Source organism: Vigna angularis, chromosome 1 (genome assembly GCF_016808095.1).
Source record: "Vigna angularis cultivar LongXiaoDou No.4 chromosome 1, ASM1680809v1, whole genome shotgun sequence".
Classification (NCBI taxonomy): domain Eukaryota; kingdom Viridiplantae; phylum Streptophyta; class Magnoliopsida; order Fabales; family Fabaceae; genus Vigna; species Vigna angularis.
This window is the reverse complement of record NC_068970.1, coordinates 14522188-14539950: the sequence shown is the minus strand read 5'-3', so window position 1 is coordinate 14539950 and position 17763 is coordinate 14522188. Positions and strand designations below refer to the sequence as shown.

The following is a 17763-nucleotide window of genomic DNA, read 5'->3' as shown; positions in this document are numbered from 1 at the left end:
TACCCATCCATCATACACAGACTTTCATAAGTTTTTCTTCAAATCTATTCATCCATTCCTCCAAATCCCTTAATCCAGGAACACCACAATCTTCTCTCTATCCCTTCAAATTCATCCATTCACTTTCCTTTCTTCAAATCATCTCCCCAATCCAAAATTACCTTAGTTTCATCTTAATTAATTCTTAACTTTTATGATATTTATAGATAAATATTTTAAATAGTAAAGTCCTTAAATTTTATCTCTTTTCATACATAAACCTTTATTTTAGTTTCATTTTTAAAATTTTACTCTCTTGTGACTGGTCTTTTAATTAAATTCAGGTCGAACTATTAATAAAGAAGAAATCTCGACCATTTATTTATTTATTTTAATTCTCAATAATTATATAGTTTACGTAAAATAATTTTTTCAAAACACTAAAACGTTATAAATTTTGTAATTAAAAGAGTCAAATATATACTTTTTTATTATTTTAAATTTCCTAAAGTCATGTTTTTTTCTTTACATTTTAATACAAAATCAAATGAATTGCAATAAACCTTGAACAATAAAACATTATTTGTAGAAAGACTAATTTAAGTATCAGTTAAAACAAAATTAAACTTCATTACGTATATTTTTAAATAAGATACAGTCTAAAGATCAATCAAAATAAAGCTAAGCTTAAAATATCTTTAGTTTATGATACTTTAGTTATGTTTTTCACCTAAAATTATTCTAAACTAGAACGATTAAGGTGAAGTTTCCAATCAATACTATTATTTTCACACTTTTAGTTACAGTACGTCTTTCCTAATGTTTTAGGTCGTAAAAGTTGTCCCAAAATAATAACAAAAATAAATAACGATACTCAAAGTTGATAAAACCTGCACCGTCTCTAGTTTTTCGAGTTAGCAACACTTGTAACTGACCAACACGAAAATACTCCCTTGATAGAATGGGCACACAGATAACGAAATGTTCAGATTCCAAATGAGGAATACATCACTTATTCGGATCTGGAAAACATGGTTTAATGTTGGGAATGAGAAAAAAAAATTGGCAGCAGCACAATGAGTATTTATCAGTCAGTATGTAGTTCACTAGTTTATTTGCATTTGTCAGACGAATTTCCTTTTAAAGCACTATTCAGTTTAACTCACTTGTCACCTAAACGGCCGAACCTACGTAGGCAATCAGCAAAACTGGTAACAAGAGTAGCACACTTCAAAGGATCCTTGATATGTTCCTTGTAACATGATAAGGTCGCAAATCTCTCGGCCGTGCATGGCTCAGGCTTTGGGTTTGGAATCTTATACTCTTTATCATGAAGATCCTTTGCCTTCTGGGTTACTTCCTGCAACATAGTCTCCTCTTGTTTCTGCAATCTTTCCAAAACCTTCTCACTTTCTTGAAGCATACCCTTAATGCTCTCTAACTCTGACTTTGGAGGTTGAGCAGGAAACGTTCCAGGTAGATGCAAAGGGGGCTGCACAGGCCACCCTGGAATAACTGCACTATCCGGCTTTCTAGTTTCATTAGATTGAGACTTTTCAGTGTCTCTTGCCACCTTTCGTCTGCTCTTTCTAGTTTTTTTCTTTGGCACGCCATCATCAACAAGCTGATTGACAAGGTCATTGCTAATCTGAATCGTAAACTCACCCATGATTGATAACTCCTACATAAGATACCCGAAAAATATCATTGAAGTAATGATGTTAAAAACATACTAATGCAGGTATGTAGAATAAAAAAATAAAAATTCGGATTATGTTTATGATTTATGGATATTTATGACGCTATGTTTAAACAACTAAAGGTGGGCTAAATGGAAGGCTGGAATAAAATAGTGGAATGGAATGAAATGGAATAACCATCAATCTGAACATAGCTTTAATGAGCTAGGGTCACTTGTGTTTTGAATGTTGTGCTTAATAATTGTAATTTGGAATTCCCAAGAGATGTAGGTTTGAAGGTATTTGAAAGCTTGTTTTGTAAAACTGTTTTTTAAGAAGAAAATAAGAAAAAAAATTGTTTAATAATTTTGTTTTGAAAACTGTCTTTATAATGAGATAACAAGGAAACTTTTTATTAAATCTGTTTTCAAAGCATGTTTAAAAAATATAAAATGGAAAACAAAATTGAATGTATTTTTTTAACTTGTTAAAAAATTACAAATAACACATGTAACAGATATGATTTTATCTTAGTAATTACGGAGGGAAATATGCACAGTTGATGATTTGAGATATTCTCCATTATTAGGTTTCCTTATATTATACTTTGAATGATTAAAAATAAAGGATTAACATGCATGGTTAAACGCACAATTCACAACATAACTGTATGGTATCACAGATTCAGGTTTTTCTTTTCCCTTTTTTCCCACCTTTTTAATCAGCACATAACACTGTTCACAAAAAACATTTCACATGCCCTGTTCATGTGACCAAGACAAGACTCGTCATTTGGCAACTCTGACCTCCGCTATTCCCATTATTGAGCAACCTCATTAGAAGCAAATTGATGCCTCCTTATATAGCGTCCTCTGGTTCTCTCTTGGCCCCAATCTTCAAGCACAGTTCCAGACATTTACGACTTAAGATGGACATGTAAACATATCTTGAAAAGCCTAATCACCTTATTGTAGACTTTAAAGTTCTCACATGCCCTTCACTACTAATGCAGAGACATTCATAAATCATGCAATCAATTTTGCACGATATTTGCTCTTGTTGGACATTCACCGGACTTTAAAGTTGTTCATAATCAAATTCTCTCAGGTTCTAATGTTCATACATATACAATGCAGTTAGGAAGTAGCTGTTGTATCTCTCCAATCCTTATAATTTTTAAAACACCTCAATGTCTACCAGGGATTTCATTACCCTAGTCCCTCACTCCTTTCACACTTGTGGTCGCACCCACTGCAACTATTGCAATTGTTAGGGTCATGTTGAAGAAGAATGTCACACTAGAGCTCACAAGTATCTCTGCTAGCTAATGTGGGCAAAGCCACCACTCCAACTTCAGATATCACGATTTTTTATATTGGGTATCATGAACTTTTGAAGCTGTGAGCAACCAACCAACCAATCTGCATCATATGTTTTAGTTGTGGCTTAGTTTGGTAAACCTGTAGATTTTGTTTCTCGGTCCTTCTCTCATAAACCTTGGATACTTGAATGTGATGCATCAAATCATATAACTAGTAACAAATCCCTTTTCCCCTCCTTGAACTTTTCGGACTCCATTTCTTCTGTTACTCTAGCAGACTACTCTCGAATTAAAGTTTGGATCATCGAACAAACTTGTCCTCTTCATTATTTTGTCCTGATTGTTAATAATTTTGTTCTTGTAAAAAATCAACAAGTGGACAAACTAATGTAGAAATGCTACGGCAAGGTTTGGCTGGACAACATGCAGATTTTGCCTTTAATGTTTTCAGATCTGTGACAAAGCCTTTTATATATTTGTGTGATGCATCTCTTACCACATGTTTTGTTTTCAAATCTTGTGCATGGATTTGTGATCAAGTTTTTGGTTTAGTGGCATTCTCCCTAGCATTGCCAATTGTACTAGTGTAGTAAATGTTTCGATGTTGTCGAGCCCTTTAAGCCAGGAATTTCCTAAGAATTCTTAAAGGTCGCCTAATCCAACAAAATGACCTGGAAATCCCAGACGACCTATAACTGCTAAGCTTGACAGTGAACAACTTCAATGGATTGATAAAATCAGGTATCGAGAACCTATCTAATTCATGTACTTGCAGCTAAATGTAAATTCTTCTACACTAATTGCATGTGACCTTTGGTCTAGAGAGAGTGAGGCAATTAAGTATATCTTCTATACTACGATATCTTCAAGGGTCTTTCAAGCATCCAATAAGAATCAAAATAACAAAAAAACTTTGGAATTTCCTTTATCTACGTATACTAAATCATGATTTGGTGCATTCTTGATGTATAGAAGGATGTTCATGACAAAGTTCCAATGACTATTAAATGGAGCCTTTAGGAATTGGCTAACCACACTAATGTGATGTTTGGTCTAGTGATAGTGAGGTAATTAAGCATGCCTACTATATGACAATACTTCAAGGTTTTCCAATGACTCCCCATGACTTGAAAAAAGCCTCACATTAGGATTCATAAGACTATCGTTGGGGTGACATTCAATCATTCCGGTCTTAGTCAAAACATCTAAAGCATTATTTTGCCAAGAAATGACAATGACAAAGGAGGGTTGTACAACTCTGATGCCAAGAAAGCACTTAAGTGGACCCAAGTCTTTGGTCCAAAATTGACTATGTAGGTGAGACTTGAGTCAAAGAATGTCATTAGGACCATTGCCAGTGATGATATTGTCATCAACATCTATAGCAAGATAGATGCACATGCCAAATGGAGAATAAAGTGGAAAAAACCAAGTGATTAGCTTCACAATGAATCATACTAAACTCTAGCAAAACCAAGCTCAAACGGCTAAACCAAGTATGAGGAGATTGCTTCAAGTCATAGAGTGAACAATGAAGCCTATAGACAAAATCTGAGTAACTGGAGACTATAAAATCAAGTGGTTGATCCATGTACACTTCTTACAACTCACCATAAAGAAAGGCCTTAGCCCAAGTGTGAAGAGACCAATGGTGGATGACAGCCATAGAGTACAAAAACTGTTACCACAATCTTGGCAACAAAATTGAGTATAACCCTTGGCTACCAAATGAGCTTTGCAATGATCAATTGTACCATTAGGTTTGATCTTCATTGATAGACCCAATGGCACCTAATAGAGCTATTGTCAGGAGGCAAGGAAACAAGCTCCCATGTGTTTCTTGAATTCAAAGCCGTTAGCATCATCACCAGTTGCCAAATGTGGTTAACTATGGCTTCAGATAGGAAGATAGGAAGGAGATAAATGGTCACAATTTAGAGCATAGGCATAAAAAGGATTAGGATTAAAAGTAAATTGAATACCTTTGTGAATTGCAATTGGATTTTCAGGCATAAGCAACACTGGTTAAAGAGCAATATGAGTAAGAGATGATGTTGGAGGGTCACTAGAGGCACTTCCAATGGTGTCCATGTTCATTGGTGGTACGTTAAAAATGGAGGTGAAGTCGGAGCTACTACAAGTGTGGGATGATAGGTGAAACCTCCAAAGGGACATCTTCAATGGTGGAAGAAATTAAAGGAGTAGTCTCAAAGAATGTAACATCAACAAAGACAAGATACCATTGTAGTTGAGGAGAGAAACATTGATAACCTATTTGGAGTTGAGAGCAACTCAGATAAATGCATTTTAGAGCTTTATCAAAGGTTTTACTTTTACATGGAGTGAGATCATGGACAAAACATGTGCTCCCAAAGATGCAAAAAGGAATAATGAAATTTTGAGAACTGAAAAAAGTATAAGATTAATAAGATAACATGCAGTAAGAAGAGCATCCACCAAAAGTGTACAGGAACATTAAAGTGAAGAAGAGTATGAGCAGTTTCCACGAAGTGGTGGTTTTTGTACTCAACAACAACACTTTGTTGTGATGTGTAGGCACATGATATTCGATGAAGAATCCCTTACAAGTTTAGAAAAGATTGAAATTGGAGAAACAAATATTCTCTTGCATAGTCTAATAGTAAAATTTTAATTTTGCAGTCTAACTGGGTTTCAATTTCAGAAAGATTCTTCATCAGAAAAACCCAAGTGCAACAAGAGAAATCGTCTATTAAAGTGACAAATAAAAATATCCTAACGTGAAATAAATGCAACTAAGACCCCAAATATCATAGTGAACTAAAAGCAAATGATGACACAACATGCTTATTCACGTGATTACCACAATTAGTACAAGAATGCTTACCCAATTGATATGACTCGCTAATAAAATTTAATGGTGGAAAAACTAGGAACAAGTAAACGCAATGGTTCATTACCATAGAGGTGTCTTATTTGTATTATTATCATCTATCGATCATGAACAACTAATTAATCATAGCTAATTATAGGCACACAACAAAGTGTTGATTGATAGTTACTATATAAGACCATGATTACCTCATGCTTAATAACCGAAAAGAGCATACAAAATCTAGGTTGAGAGAAAAAGACATCACCTGGGCTACATAGCAAAGCAAATTAAGAGGCAAGCATTAGAGGAAAGACTTGAAATTTTAAGTTAATGTCATTAGGTATGGGATCCTATAAGAGCTTGAACTTAATTTCTAAAGGTTACATAAGCAAAGTCTTGAACTGGTCAAATCAAACTCAAACCAGTATTAGTACTATTTTCATGAAACTAGAAACCTATATTGTAGATATAATAAAAATATAATGTCATACTGATGTTCATAATCAAGAGCCTAAAGATAAACCCTTCACATGATAACAGGCATATATATGTACACCACATATATGTGTACCATACATGTTTAATTTGAACTTTACATCAAACAATTTGGTAAAGACTCTGAGTAATAGGAAGGATGATAAGGTTTGAAATCTTGGGTAGCATGTGTTTGGACCACATACCCATACGTCTATGAAAGTGATAAATAATAGTTAAGAATTGAAAGAGATCATGTTTCCTATGCTAGGTTTGCAAGAGGCACACACATGCATTAAAGAGACAGGTAGATAACACAGTACCTATAACTTGGCAAGTTCTTCGTAATATACTGTTGGTAATATGTCAGGCCGAGTGCTCAATGCCTTCCAAGCTGGAATCATAAAAGGATTAAGACAAACATAAGAGTTGCATTGGTGATATATTTAATACATGTTGAATATTAATTATTGCTCCGTTCAATATATCTAGTCATAATGACAATGTGGGAAAGAAGGAAACAAAAAGAAAAACTGCTTATGGTGCTTTATCAACGAAAATATGATACTTAAATAAAAAGTATACATTAATAATTCTTTTTGTAATCAAAGGTATGCAATTAATCAGTTCAAATTCATGAATTTGGTGATTAAATTAAGCAATAATATCCTTATTATTATTATTATTATTATTATTATTATTATTATTATTATTATTATTATTATTATTATTATTATTATTATTATTATTATTATTATTATTATTATTATTATTATTATTATTATTATTATTATTATTATTATTATTATTATTATTATTATTATTATTATTATTATTATTATTATTATTATTATTATTATTATTATTATTATTATTATTATTATTATTATTATTATTATTATTATTATTATTATTATTATTATTATTATTATTATTATTATTATTATTATTATTATTATTATTATTATTATTATTATTATTATTATTATTATTATTATTATTATTATTATTATTATTATTATTATTATTATTATTATTATTATTATTATTATTATTATTATTATTATTATTATTATTATTATTATTATTATTATTATTATTATTATTATTATTATTATTATTATTATTATTATTATTATTATTATTATTATTATTATTATTATTATTATTATTATTATTATTATTATTATTATTATTATTATTATTATTATTATTATTATTATTATTATTATTATTATTATTATTATTATTATTATTATATATATATATATATATATAAGTCAGTTTCTTTCATCCACAGTGATATACTTATTTTTCCTCAAGTTTATACATAGCTAGGCTATTACTGTCTCTTTGTCTGTCTTTTGTGGAATTGCATCTCAAGACCACAATTTGCCAAAAATTTCAAAGGTGTGTGTATAGAGATTCTTGAATATATAGTATGTTGCTTGTCTGAGTTCATCTCAATGTCATTGCCACCCAATATGATCTGGTGCTTCAAATCCTCACTATGTGATTTTCGACAGAACTTCATTTCAATTACTTGACTTGTTAATTCCACATAAGCGAGCTCATTAAAGGCATATGCCCTAACCAAGTTACATGGTGAAGCTCAAAAGTGAGCCAAAAAACTATTGTACCGCATGTAACTGCAAACTCATTTCAGGCAAGGTAAGCGGATGCTTCAGACACAACTCTTCTTATTCTGTGTCTGTGTATTCTCTTCTCCTCCAACTTGCAAATAAGTAACTAATAACTAATGCAAAAGCAATGTGCTGTTGTCAAATCCTCCATTCATAAACACACTTCGCCCTTTGCTCTCACCTTATTAGTATTCTTTTATTAGATCCTACTCAACCTCTTCTTATTACTGCTTTATTTTTATGTCAAATCTAACTCTCAATTTTGCTGCTGTTCAAAAGGTCCAGAACTAACTACATTATAGCCAATAAAGAACCTATTCACACCTCGGAGATTGATCATACATACTTAGGTAGAGCATCAGCAGGAGCAGGTTGAGGTATACCCCTGATTACTATTGCATTAGCATAGGAAGAACTGGAATTAATTTGTTGATACCAGGACTAGACCACTGTATTTTTCTAAATTTCGTACCAAAATATCTAACTTATTGACCTTGTATTTCTGTTCCTAGCTTCTAATTTTCTCGGTTGGTCCTCTTGTCAAATCAATGCTTTCAAAATTGGTCTTCCTCTCTATCCCTTTCTCCTATATCAGGTTTATCGAACTCGTGCTTCAACACCACTATACGTTCCCACACCCTCAAACCTAATCAACTCTGCGCGTAGAATCGTTTAGTTAGGCTCGAGTTACGACAAACACGCTCAAACTCGTTTAAAATCACGAGTTTAGAGTCCATTCAGCGAGTTCAGTTGGACACTACAACAAAAAAAAAAACAAAAAACGACACTGGATTTGTTTGTTCCTAGGTCAATATTTATGCAGAACGCACCTGGTTAACGATTCCGTGGTTTCTGTCCGTTATGGGTGTTGGTGTTGCGTCTCCTATCCCACGAACAGATCTGTGGCGTCTTTCCACATTCACCTTTGAGTTGTCCCTGCCATTTCACTGCCCTCCCTATTCATATCTCATGTTCTTCCTTCCTTTCATAGACAGGACTACAGATTACTGGGTTGGGTAATTGGAATTTTTGTGCTTTTTTTACTCCTCTCGTTTTGGATCCTTGGGCCTTGCTTTAAGTCCAGTAACATTTAGAAAACAAAAACAACACACAGTATAATGATATTGAAAAAAAATATAAAAATATTTATAATATATTATAGGCATCTAATGCAATGTTAAATTATTATATTATTTGTAAGTATTTTATACCAAGTTTTTTTTATAGTTTTTTGTAATATAATTATTTTTGTAATTATAAAACTACCAATAAAAGAAATAAAAATAATATAATAATAACAATAATAAGAGTTTTATTATTTTTTTATTATCATAAAATAAATAAACACATGTTTTCACTATTATAAAAAGATATTCTATATTTTGTGTTTATATTTTTTTTCTTATTTTATCTATTAAATAGTGACGTTTTTAAAATTAAAATAATTATTTATCAATTTTAATTTATATGTAACATTATTTTTTTAAATTTAACTGTTTCTTTTTCAATTTAAACTTTTTTATTATTTAACTATTTTTTTAAACTAAAATAATTACCTGAATAAATCAAATATATCTATAATAATTTGAACAAATTATTTATATATTTTTTTATAATTTTAAGAGTAACAACTTTATTTTATTTATCATAAAAAAATATGTTTTCCACTCGTAATTATGATGCGTATTGAGAGCAAGACATATCGTTTTCTTCTATAGTGTATTAACTATTTAAAATTGCAATAACATTATTTTTAGTGATTTTAAATGACAATTTTTCTTTTTCCATAACATTTTATATTTTTTTATTATAAAATATTAAATTTAACTAAATGTTTATATTTAAACTTAAATATTAACAAATAAAATTTATAACTTACATAAAAAAAATTAGTGTTCTGGAGTAGGATTTTTTTTCCCATGAAAAAATTGGTAAAATTAATTTTTTTTATTTATGATATTATTAAATTGCTACATTTAAATTCTTTTTTGTTATAAATATTTATAAGAAATAAAAATATAATGTAATTGAAGGAAAAACATATTTTACAAATATTTTTACTCGTAAAACTATAATTTAAAAAAATATTGCTGCACCATTCAAAAAATATTTTATCAATATATTATACTTTCAGAAAATATCATTATTTTAGTCTCTTAAGAAATTAAAAGTACATAATTTTTAGAAAGTAATTATAATATTATTTTCTACTTTATTTGGCCATCTCAATAAATTATGTCCGTTACTGTTTAGATGGTCTTTTATCTTCTTTTCATGACTATAATTACAAACTAAAACAAGTTTAAGTTTTAAAATCCATTGATATAAATTAAAATATCAATATAAAAATAACTATAAATAATATTTACATACTCTATGAATTATTTATCCCAAATATAATCTTAAGTTATGCATTTAAACATATTTTTGTTGAAAATAATTTTTTTTTCATAAACTAAGTATTTATATCATAAAATATTTGGAACAAAAATAAGAGAAATTTATTTCTTTCCCCATTTATTTTAATCAATATATTAGTATGTAGAGATAATGAGATAGAATATACATACATTATTTGTACTATGTACATATTACACTTTTAAAGTAGGATGAGAAATAAACTTTGTCGTGTGGATATTGTCTGTGAAGAAAAATTATTGAATATGAATGCGGGTATAAATAATACTCAATTATTTCAACTTGATTTGGAAACATGGATATATACGTTTTGTCTTTATCTCATATCCTTTCTAATATTTATTCTCGTCCTTATTTATGTTTCCTTTAAGTTACTAAAATTACTAATAATTTATTACTTTTATTTTAGTTATACATTTTTCTTAATTGCTTAATTTATCATGAAATCAATTCAAATCTTTAAGATATATTTTTCTTATTAAAATCTTGTTCAGACATATCAAACTATGTAAGTAAATTAAATATATTTTTATATCTCATGTATGAATATCTTTTGCTTTTTTTTAATATGTTTTTTCATTGTTATTTTTTTTTACATGAGAGACTTTAACTCTCTATTTAAGTATTTAATAACATAGAACCTTTAATTACTAACTAACGTAAAATAAAAAATTATCTTATTTATTATTTCACTCTTAATTTTTATTTCATTTGAATAATATTTTTTGTTTTGCTAAAATAATTCATTATCTTTAAAAAGTTCGGTTTGATATTTAGAATTTTTTCTAATATAACTAAGGTATTTTTTCTTTTATCATATTATTACATTGATTTTTTTTTTTGTAATGTCATTGAATGACATATCAAATTGTTTTTAAGACACATTTTATTATTTTTAATATTTTTATTCGTTGTTTATTTTTGCGTAAAATATTATTTTTTTATTTTTTATATAATCATTTGTATTTTTTAAGTCATTATCATAAGTGTAATTCTATTATTACAATTGTAAAATAACAATCATTTATTATAAATATAATAATTTAATGTCATTTTCATAGATTTGTTTATCATCATCCCATATATATTGAAATTTAAATGAAAATATTTATGCTAAATTTAGATTATCATTAGTTTAATCTATATTCTTTGTGTGATTTTATTGAAATTGTGTAATTTTTATTTATGTATAAAAATAGTTTCATTAGAATTTTAAAATGGGAGTAAAGAGACATTTAAAATATTTTAAAATTTGAATATTGTTCTTTTTAATTTAAAAAAATAAATTATATCAACTTTGTTTCATTAACTTTTGCAAATTTAATAGATGTTTTAGTTTTCATCAAATTTTATTTGTTATCTAATTTGAAATATATAAAATTATAATTTTTTTTAAATATTTGATATTAAAGAAAAGCTTAAATACTTATTTTTGTCTCTATGCTTTTGTTCAAAGTGGTCTTTAAGTTTTTTTTTTTTACTTTAAACTGGTCTCCTTTTTTCATAAAATTTGTTTATTTTGGTCTTTTTCGTTGATGACGTTTAAATCATTAACAGTGTAATGTCCACCTAAGTCAATATTGAATGAACCATTAGTTTTGAATATATGTGACCAGTTAAGTGAAAATTATGTGACAATGGTAAATTAAAGGTGATTATATAAAATTGTTGTTTAATCATCATCCTCCACCATGAGACCTTCACATCGTCACAGAAAAACCCAGTCATAGATCTGCGAATTCAAACCACTTAAACCACAAATCTTACCCTGAAGCACAATGCCTCCACAAAACCTACAAAATCATCCAAATCATAGAACCAAAATCCCTTCACACCACAAAACTACCACAACAGAACCCCTCAAATCGAGAGTTCGATTCGCGCATCATCGGACCTTCATCTCCACACACTTGCACATAAAACACAACATAAAAACACTTACTTAACATACGTTTCTCCAATTACACTTTTTGAACGAACAACAAACCCAAATTGAACAAATTTCACCAATTTCTTCAACCCAAATTGAATAGCCCCTTTGAACAATGTTAATTTCTTTTACATAAACAACTACCTTAACTTGCTATTTATTTTCAAAATTGACAACTCATTCAATATTGGCTTATGTGACATTATGTCGATTAACGATTTAGACACCATCAACGAAAATGACTAAATTAAACAAATTTTACAAATAAGGGAACCACTTTGAACGCCGAAAAACTCGATGACCACTTTGAACAAAAGTAACTATTAAGTCTTAAATAAACAAAAATACATCATTTTGATATTGAATATCTTAATAAGACACAAGTACGGTTGCATACCTGATACCCGATGGAGATGAGGATTAAGATGACAAGGGGTCGGATCGACCATAGATAGTGCCTACTCGTTGTCTGACCTATAAAAAAAAATTCACCATTTACTTGTTTCATTACCCACTGGATACTTGTTTAAAAAATAAAATATACCCACAAATATTTAAAAGAAATATTTTATAAATTTTTCAAATAAAATTTAAATAACATTAAAAAAATATAAAATATAATATAAATTAAAATTTAATTTTAATCAAATTTAACTTAATAAAATATAAATTAATTTTCATTTAATTTAATAAAATATAAATTAAAATTTAATATTACCTTTTTTTTTCAAAACAATGGATACATATAAGTACGGATAATATGATATTATATATTGGTATTAAAATATCAATTTAATTAGAAAATAAAATAAAATATTCCACTTTCACCTCAAATATAATTTAATATAAAATTTGTACTTAATGAGCAAAACATTAACATTAATGACCACACAAGCATAGGAAGTAATAAATTTATTTTTCCCTCAATAGTTTATGTATGTTTTATAACATTAGATGGTGTTGCCACTTGCTTAACTTGTCGGACAATGTTTTTTGCAATATTAGTCGACTTGTATTGTGTAATGTAGTTAATATATAATAGCCATTTTTTCAGATAAAAACAATGAACAAAAGCTATGGTAGCCAAAGGGATTACTCAAACTTTGAAACCGTTCTATTTTGAAAAGAGTTGCTACATTGGTTTCTGATAACCAAATTGGAGAGACAAAACACAATCCTTGTATTGGTTTTTGAGTGTTATGATGAGCAGCACTAAGTAGTTAAGGTAATGGGGACACATATGGTCCAGGGGTATATCATGATTCGGAATTGTCCTTAAAGCAGATACTCTTCTATTGTACTATCCCTTTTAGTTTATGTCATTACCTTAAATAATAATAATAATAATATAAGAACAAAAACTTTTCCCTGCTATAAATAATGCGGTCTCCATTAAAACTTCATTTCAGTTTAATTTGTCAAAAGCAAGCTAATTCGGACATTTGTTTGTTGCCACATACATTGCATCACAATTCACTGATCACAATCACCATTTCTCCATCATTCCAGGAATATGTTCAAGCCATTTCATGAGTGCCTGTAATGCCTGTAAAGACAAATTCTTCAAATAATATTCGTGTTTTCAATCGAAGCACAATTTCAAAAAGGTTTTGTATTGTATTTAGACTTACATCTAGATTTTGTGTGACTTATGTATTAGTTGCACATTTTTTTTTTGTTATAGCAATCTTTTAAGTTAACTTGAGTTGAGTCATTGAATAATTTTGAAAAATGACATGATGTCGTATGGAACTTTTAACAAAAATAATCTTCAAATTCATTATTTCAATTAATGTTTGTTAATTTTTACAAGGAAAATAATGATGAGGTTGTTATTCTAATATCCCAAAATTTTATAATTTGAATTCCAAAATCAATTTAGTAAACAATAATTATAGAAACATGAATAGTAAATAAAAATATGAACAGACTAAAACAGTGAAACTCAAATAATAACAAACAAAATCCATAATTGAAATTGAAATTCAAATAATTAATAATTTTTTAATTATATAAGTATTATGTATTTTAGGTTAAACTAGATCAATCAGATTTAAAACTGTAAATTTATTACTCATTGAGAATCACTTTCGATTCTCTTAACTGTCTTTCAACAGTTTCCTTGTTTTAGGTGTTATTTATGTTTTTCCTTCTTCCATGGAACCCTATATATATAGGGTTCCTCCCCCCGTTTTTCCCAATGCAATTGTATACAGACTTTACATATTAATCAGAATAAAGAAAGGATAAGTTTTCTTTACTCACCGTTTTCCGATCTATATTTTCTTCTTCTGGATCACCGGCCACCGCCGTCTCAGAGCGCCGTCGAAGGAGTCGCCGGCCTCTTCTCTCTCCATCGCCTCTCGCTCTCTGTCGTGCCCTTCTCTCTCTTTCAATCTTTTCATTCCCCGTATTATGCCACACATGCATTCCATTCTCAGAATAATAAGCCTCATGGGCCAACAGAGATATTGGGCCATCAAGATTCTAAGTGCACAGTGCTGGGCTCGTTTCAATATGGTATCAGAGCAGGTCTAAGTGCCTGCTCTGCTTCCGTTCATCCCTCTGATTGTTCTTGACTGTTTCTTGGGCCCTCTTGGTGGTTTCTTTCTTCCACCATGGAACAATTCGAACCAGCAACTAACCCAGCCAGTCCCTACTATTTGCACCCAGGAGAAAATCCTGGGCTCACTCTAATCACTCAGGTGTTAAACGAAAACAATTACTCATCCTGGAGCAGGAGCTTAAGGAGAGCCTTACTGTCAAAGAATAAATTGAAGTTTATTGATGGTTCCATAAAGAGACCTCAAGAAAGTGACCCTGCCTATGACGCCTGGGAAAGATGCAACGTTATGATTTTATCCTGGATAACGAAAACTTTGTCCCCCCACATTGCCGAAAGCGTGATTTACATTGAGGAGGCTAAAGAGCTATGGGATGAGCTCAAAGAAAGGTTTTCTAAGGGAGATTACTTCAAAATCTCTGACTTACTGCAAGAAATACATTCCATCCGACAAGGTGAAAGGGGGGTGAGTCAATTTTTCACAGATTTAAAAATATTGTGGGAGGAACTTGAGTCTTTAAGGCCTATACCCACTTGCATTTGTGCCACTCCATGCAGCTGCGATTTATCCAGAATTTCTTTGAAATACAGAGAGGTCGAGCATGTTATATGCTTTCTGAAAGGTTTAAACGATTCTTACAACAATGTCAAGACACAGATACTCTTGATGGACCCTCTTCCCAATGTCAACCGTGTCTTTTCTCTCATTATTCAACAAGAAAGGCAAGAAAAACAAATCTCTACAGAGGCTAAAACTCTAGCTAATGTCGCAGGAAGAAATGGTCAGTGGAAACCAGACCAGAATTGGAAACATCAAGGAAGAAGTGCTGAGAACCAAGGAAGGGGAACTGGGTTTCGTGGTCAAGGCAGAGGAAGGGAAAGGAACCCCAATTATGGAAAACAATGTTCTTACTGTAACAAAATGAATCATACCATAGATGAATGTTATTCCAAACACGGATATCCTCCTTGGTACAAAAAGGAAGACAAAAGAAATGAATGGACGACTGCCAATGTTTGCCAGAACAACACTGACTATGAAGAAGCCCAGAAAATTCAAAAAATCAGCAATGAAAACAGTTTCAATTCTCTCACGCCAGAACATATGCACAAACTCCTCAAAATGATAGACAGAATAGATGAAACCCCCACACACAATATCAATCAGGTTCAAAGAAATGAAACTGAGAATGAACAAGGTATTTTTTCTTGGATTGTTGATACTGGTGCTACTGACCATGTCACTCACAGTAAAAACAATTTTATTACCTTCTACAAGATCAAACCAATTTCTATAAAACTACCAAACAACACTATACTAATTGCTGAACATGCTGGAACTGTACAGTTTGCCAAAGATTTTACTATTTTCAATGTTCTCTATATACCAGATTTCTGTTTTAATTTGATATCTGTACAAAGACTAATCAAGGATATGAATTGCAGCCTAACTTTCTCTTCTAAGCATTGTCAGATCAAGGAAAATCATACTTTGAGGACGATTGGATATGCTAAATCATGGAATGGGCTCTATTACCTACAAGTCTTACCTAAACCTGTTCAAAGCAATATCTCTAAAGGTGTTTTCTCCTGTAAGAATATTGATGTTAACCTGTGGCATCTTAGACTAGGACACCCAGGACATAAGACAATGAAACACATATGTGAAAGTTTTTCATATATCAAAGCTGATGATAATTTTGTTTGTGATACTTGCCATTTTGCCAAACAACACAAGTTACCTTTTCCTAAGAGTATTTCTGCTACTAATGAGAGTTTTGAAATTATACACTGTGACATATGGGGACCTCTAAATGCTATTTCTGTTCATGGTCATAGATATTTCCTCACGATTGTTGATGACTATACTAGACACACGTGGATTTTCCTAATGAACAATAAAGGGCAAACGAGAGATTTATTACAAAATTTTGTGATTAAAATCAAGAACCAATTTAATAAGATGGTTAAGAACATCAGATCTGACAATGGACCAGAGTTTAAATGGTGAAAGTTTCTATAATTTACATGGTATTAATCATCAAAACAGCTGTGTTGAGACACCTCAACAAAATTCCATTGTTGAAAGAAAACATCGTCATATACTTAATGTTACACGCAGTCTTCTATTCCAATCTAACATACCTAAAGCTTATTGGTCATATGCTGTTGGGCACGCTGTTTTTTTAATAAATAGAATGTCTTCACATATTCTCAACAACAAAACTCCCTATGATATGCTCTATGATAAATCTCCTGCTTATATAGATCTTAAGGTTTTTGGATGTCTATGCTTTGCTTCTACTCTTGAAAATAGCATAAACAAACTTGATTCCAGAGCAAGGAAAGGTGTTTTTCTAGGATATAAGAGTGGTGTCAAAGGTTATACTGTTTTAGATTTAAATACTAAAGAGCTGTTCATAAGCAGAAATGTTATCTTTTATGAAAATGTATTTCCTTACAACAACTTGCAAGAAGACAGACAGGACACAGCCAGCAATGAAGAGAAAACTGAATCTCTCAATGATCTTCTAAAGGACTCTTATCCTTTGACTGAAGATAGAAATGATGAGTCTGATGACCAGGAAAGACAGGAACAAGCCTCTGTTAACAGAGACAACAATAACGACACTGAAGATCAAGAGAATCATATAAGCAGAAGATCCAACAGGCTCAGAAAGACCCCTGACTACCTAAAAGACTATGTCCATCAGGTTCATCAATCTTTATCCATTAAAAATACTCTTAAAACTGCCTATCCTATAAATAATGTGTTAAATTGCGACAATTTGTCTGAGAAATACTCAAAATATATCATGACTATTACTAATAACAAAGAACCACAATCCTATACTGAAGCTAAAACCAAGGCTGAATGGAAAGAGGCTATGGATAAGGAAAT

The 17763-nt window shown here is 30.3% G+C and overlaps 1 protein-coding gene across 1 annotated transcript; it reads right to left on the bottom strand.

Moving 5' to 3' along the window:
- Window positions 1-910: 910 nt before the first annotated feature.
- Window positions 911-8959, bottom strand: LOC108321954 (uncharacterized). Its single transcript, XM_017553880.2, has 3 exons — window positions 8781-8959; window positions 6631-6701; window positions 911-1660 (listed from the first exon to the last, which is right to left on the bottom strand). Exon 3 carries the CDS (start codon window positions 1646-1648, stop codon window positions 1142-1144), a length of 507 nt encoding a protein of 168 aa, XP_017409369.1. The 5' UTR covers window positions 1649-1660; window positions 6631-6701; window positions 8781-8959; the 3' UTR covers window positions 911-1141.
- Between the last annotated feature and the right edge of the window lie 8804 nt (window positions 8960-17763).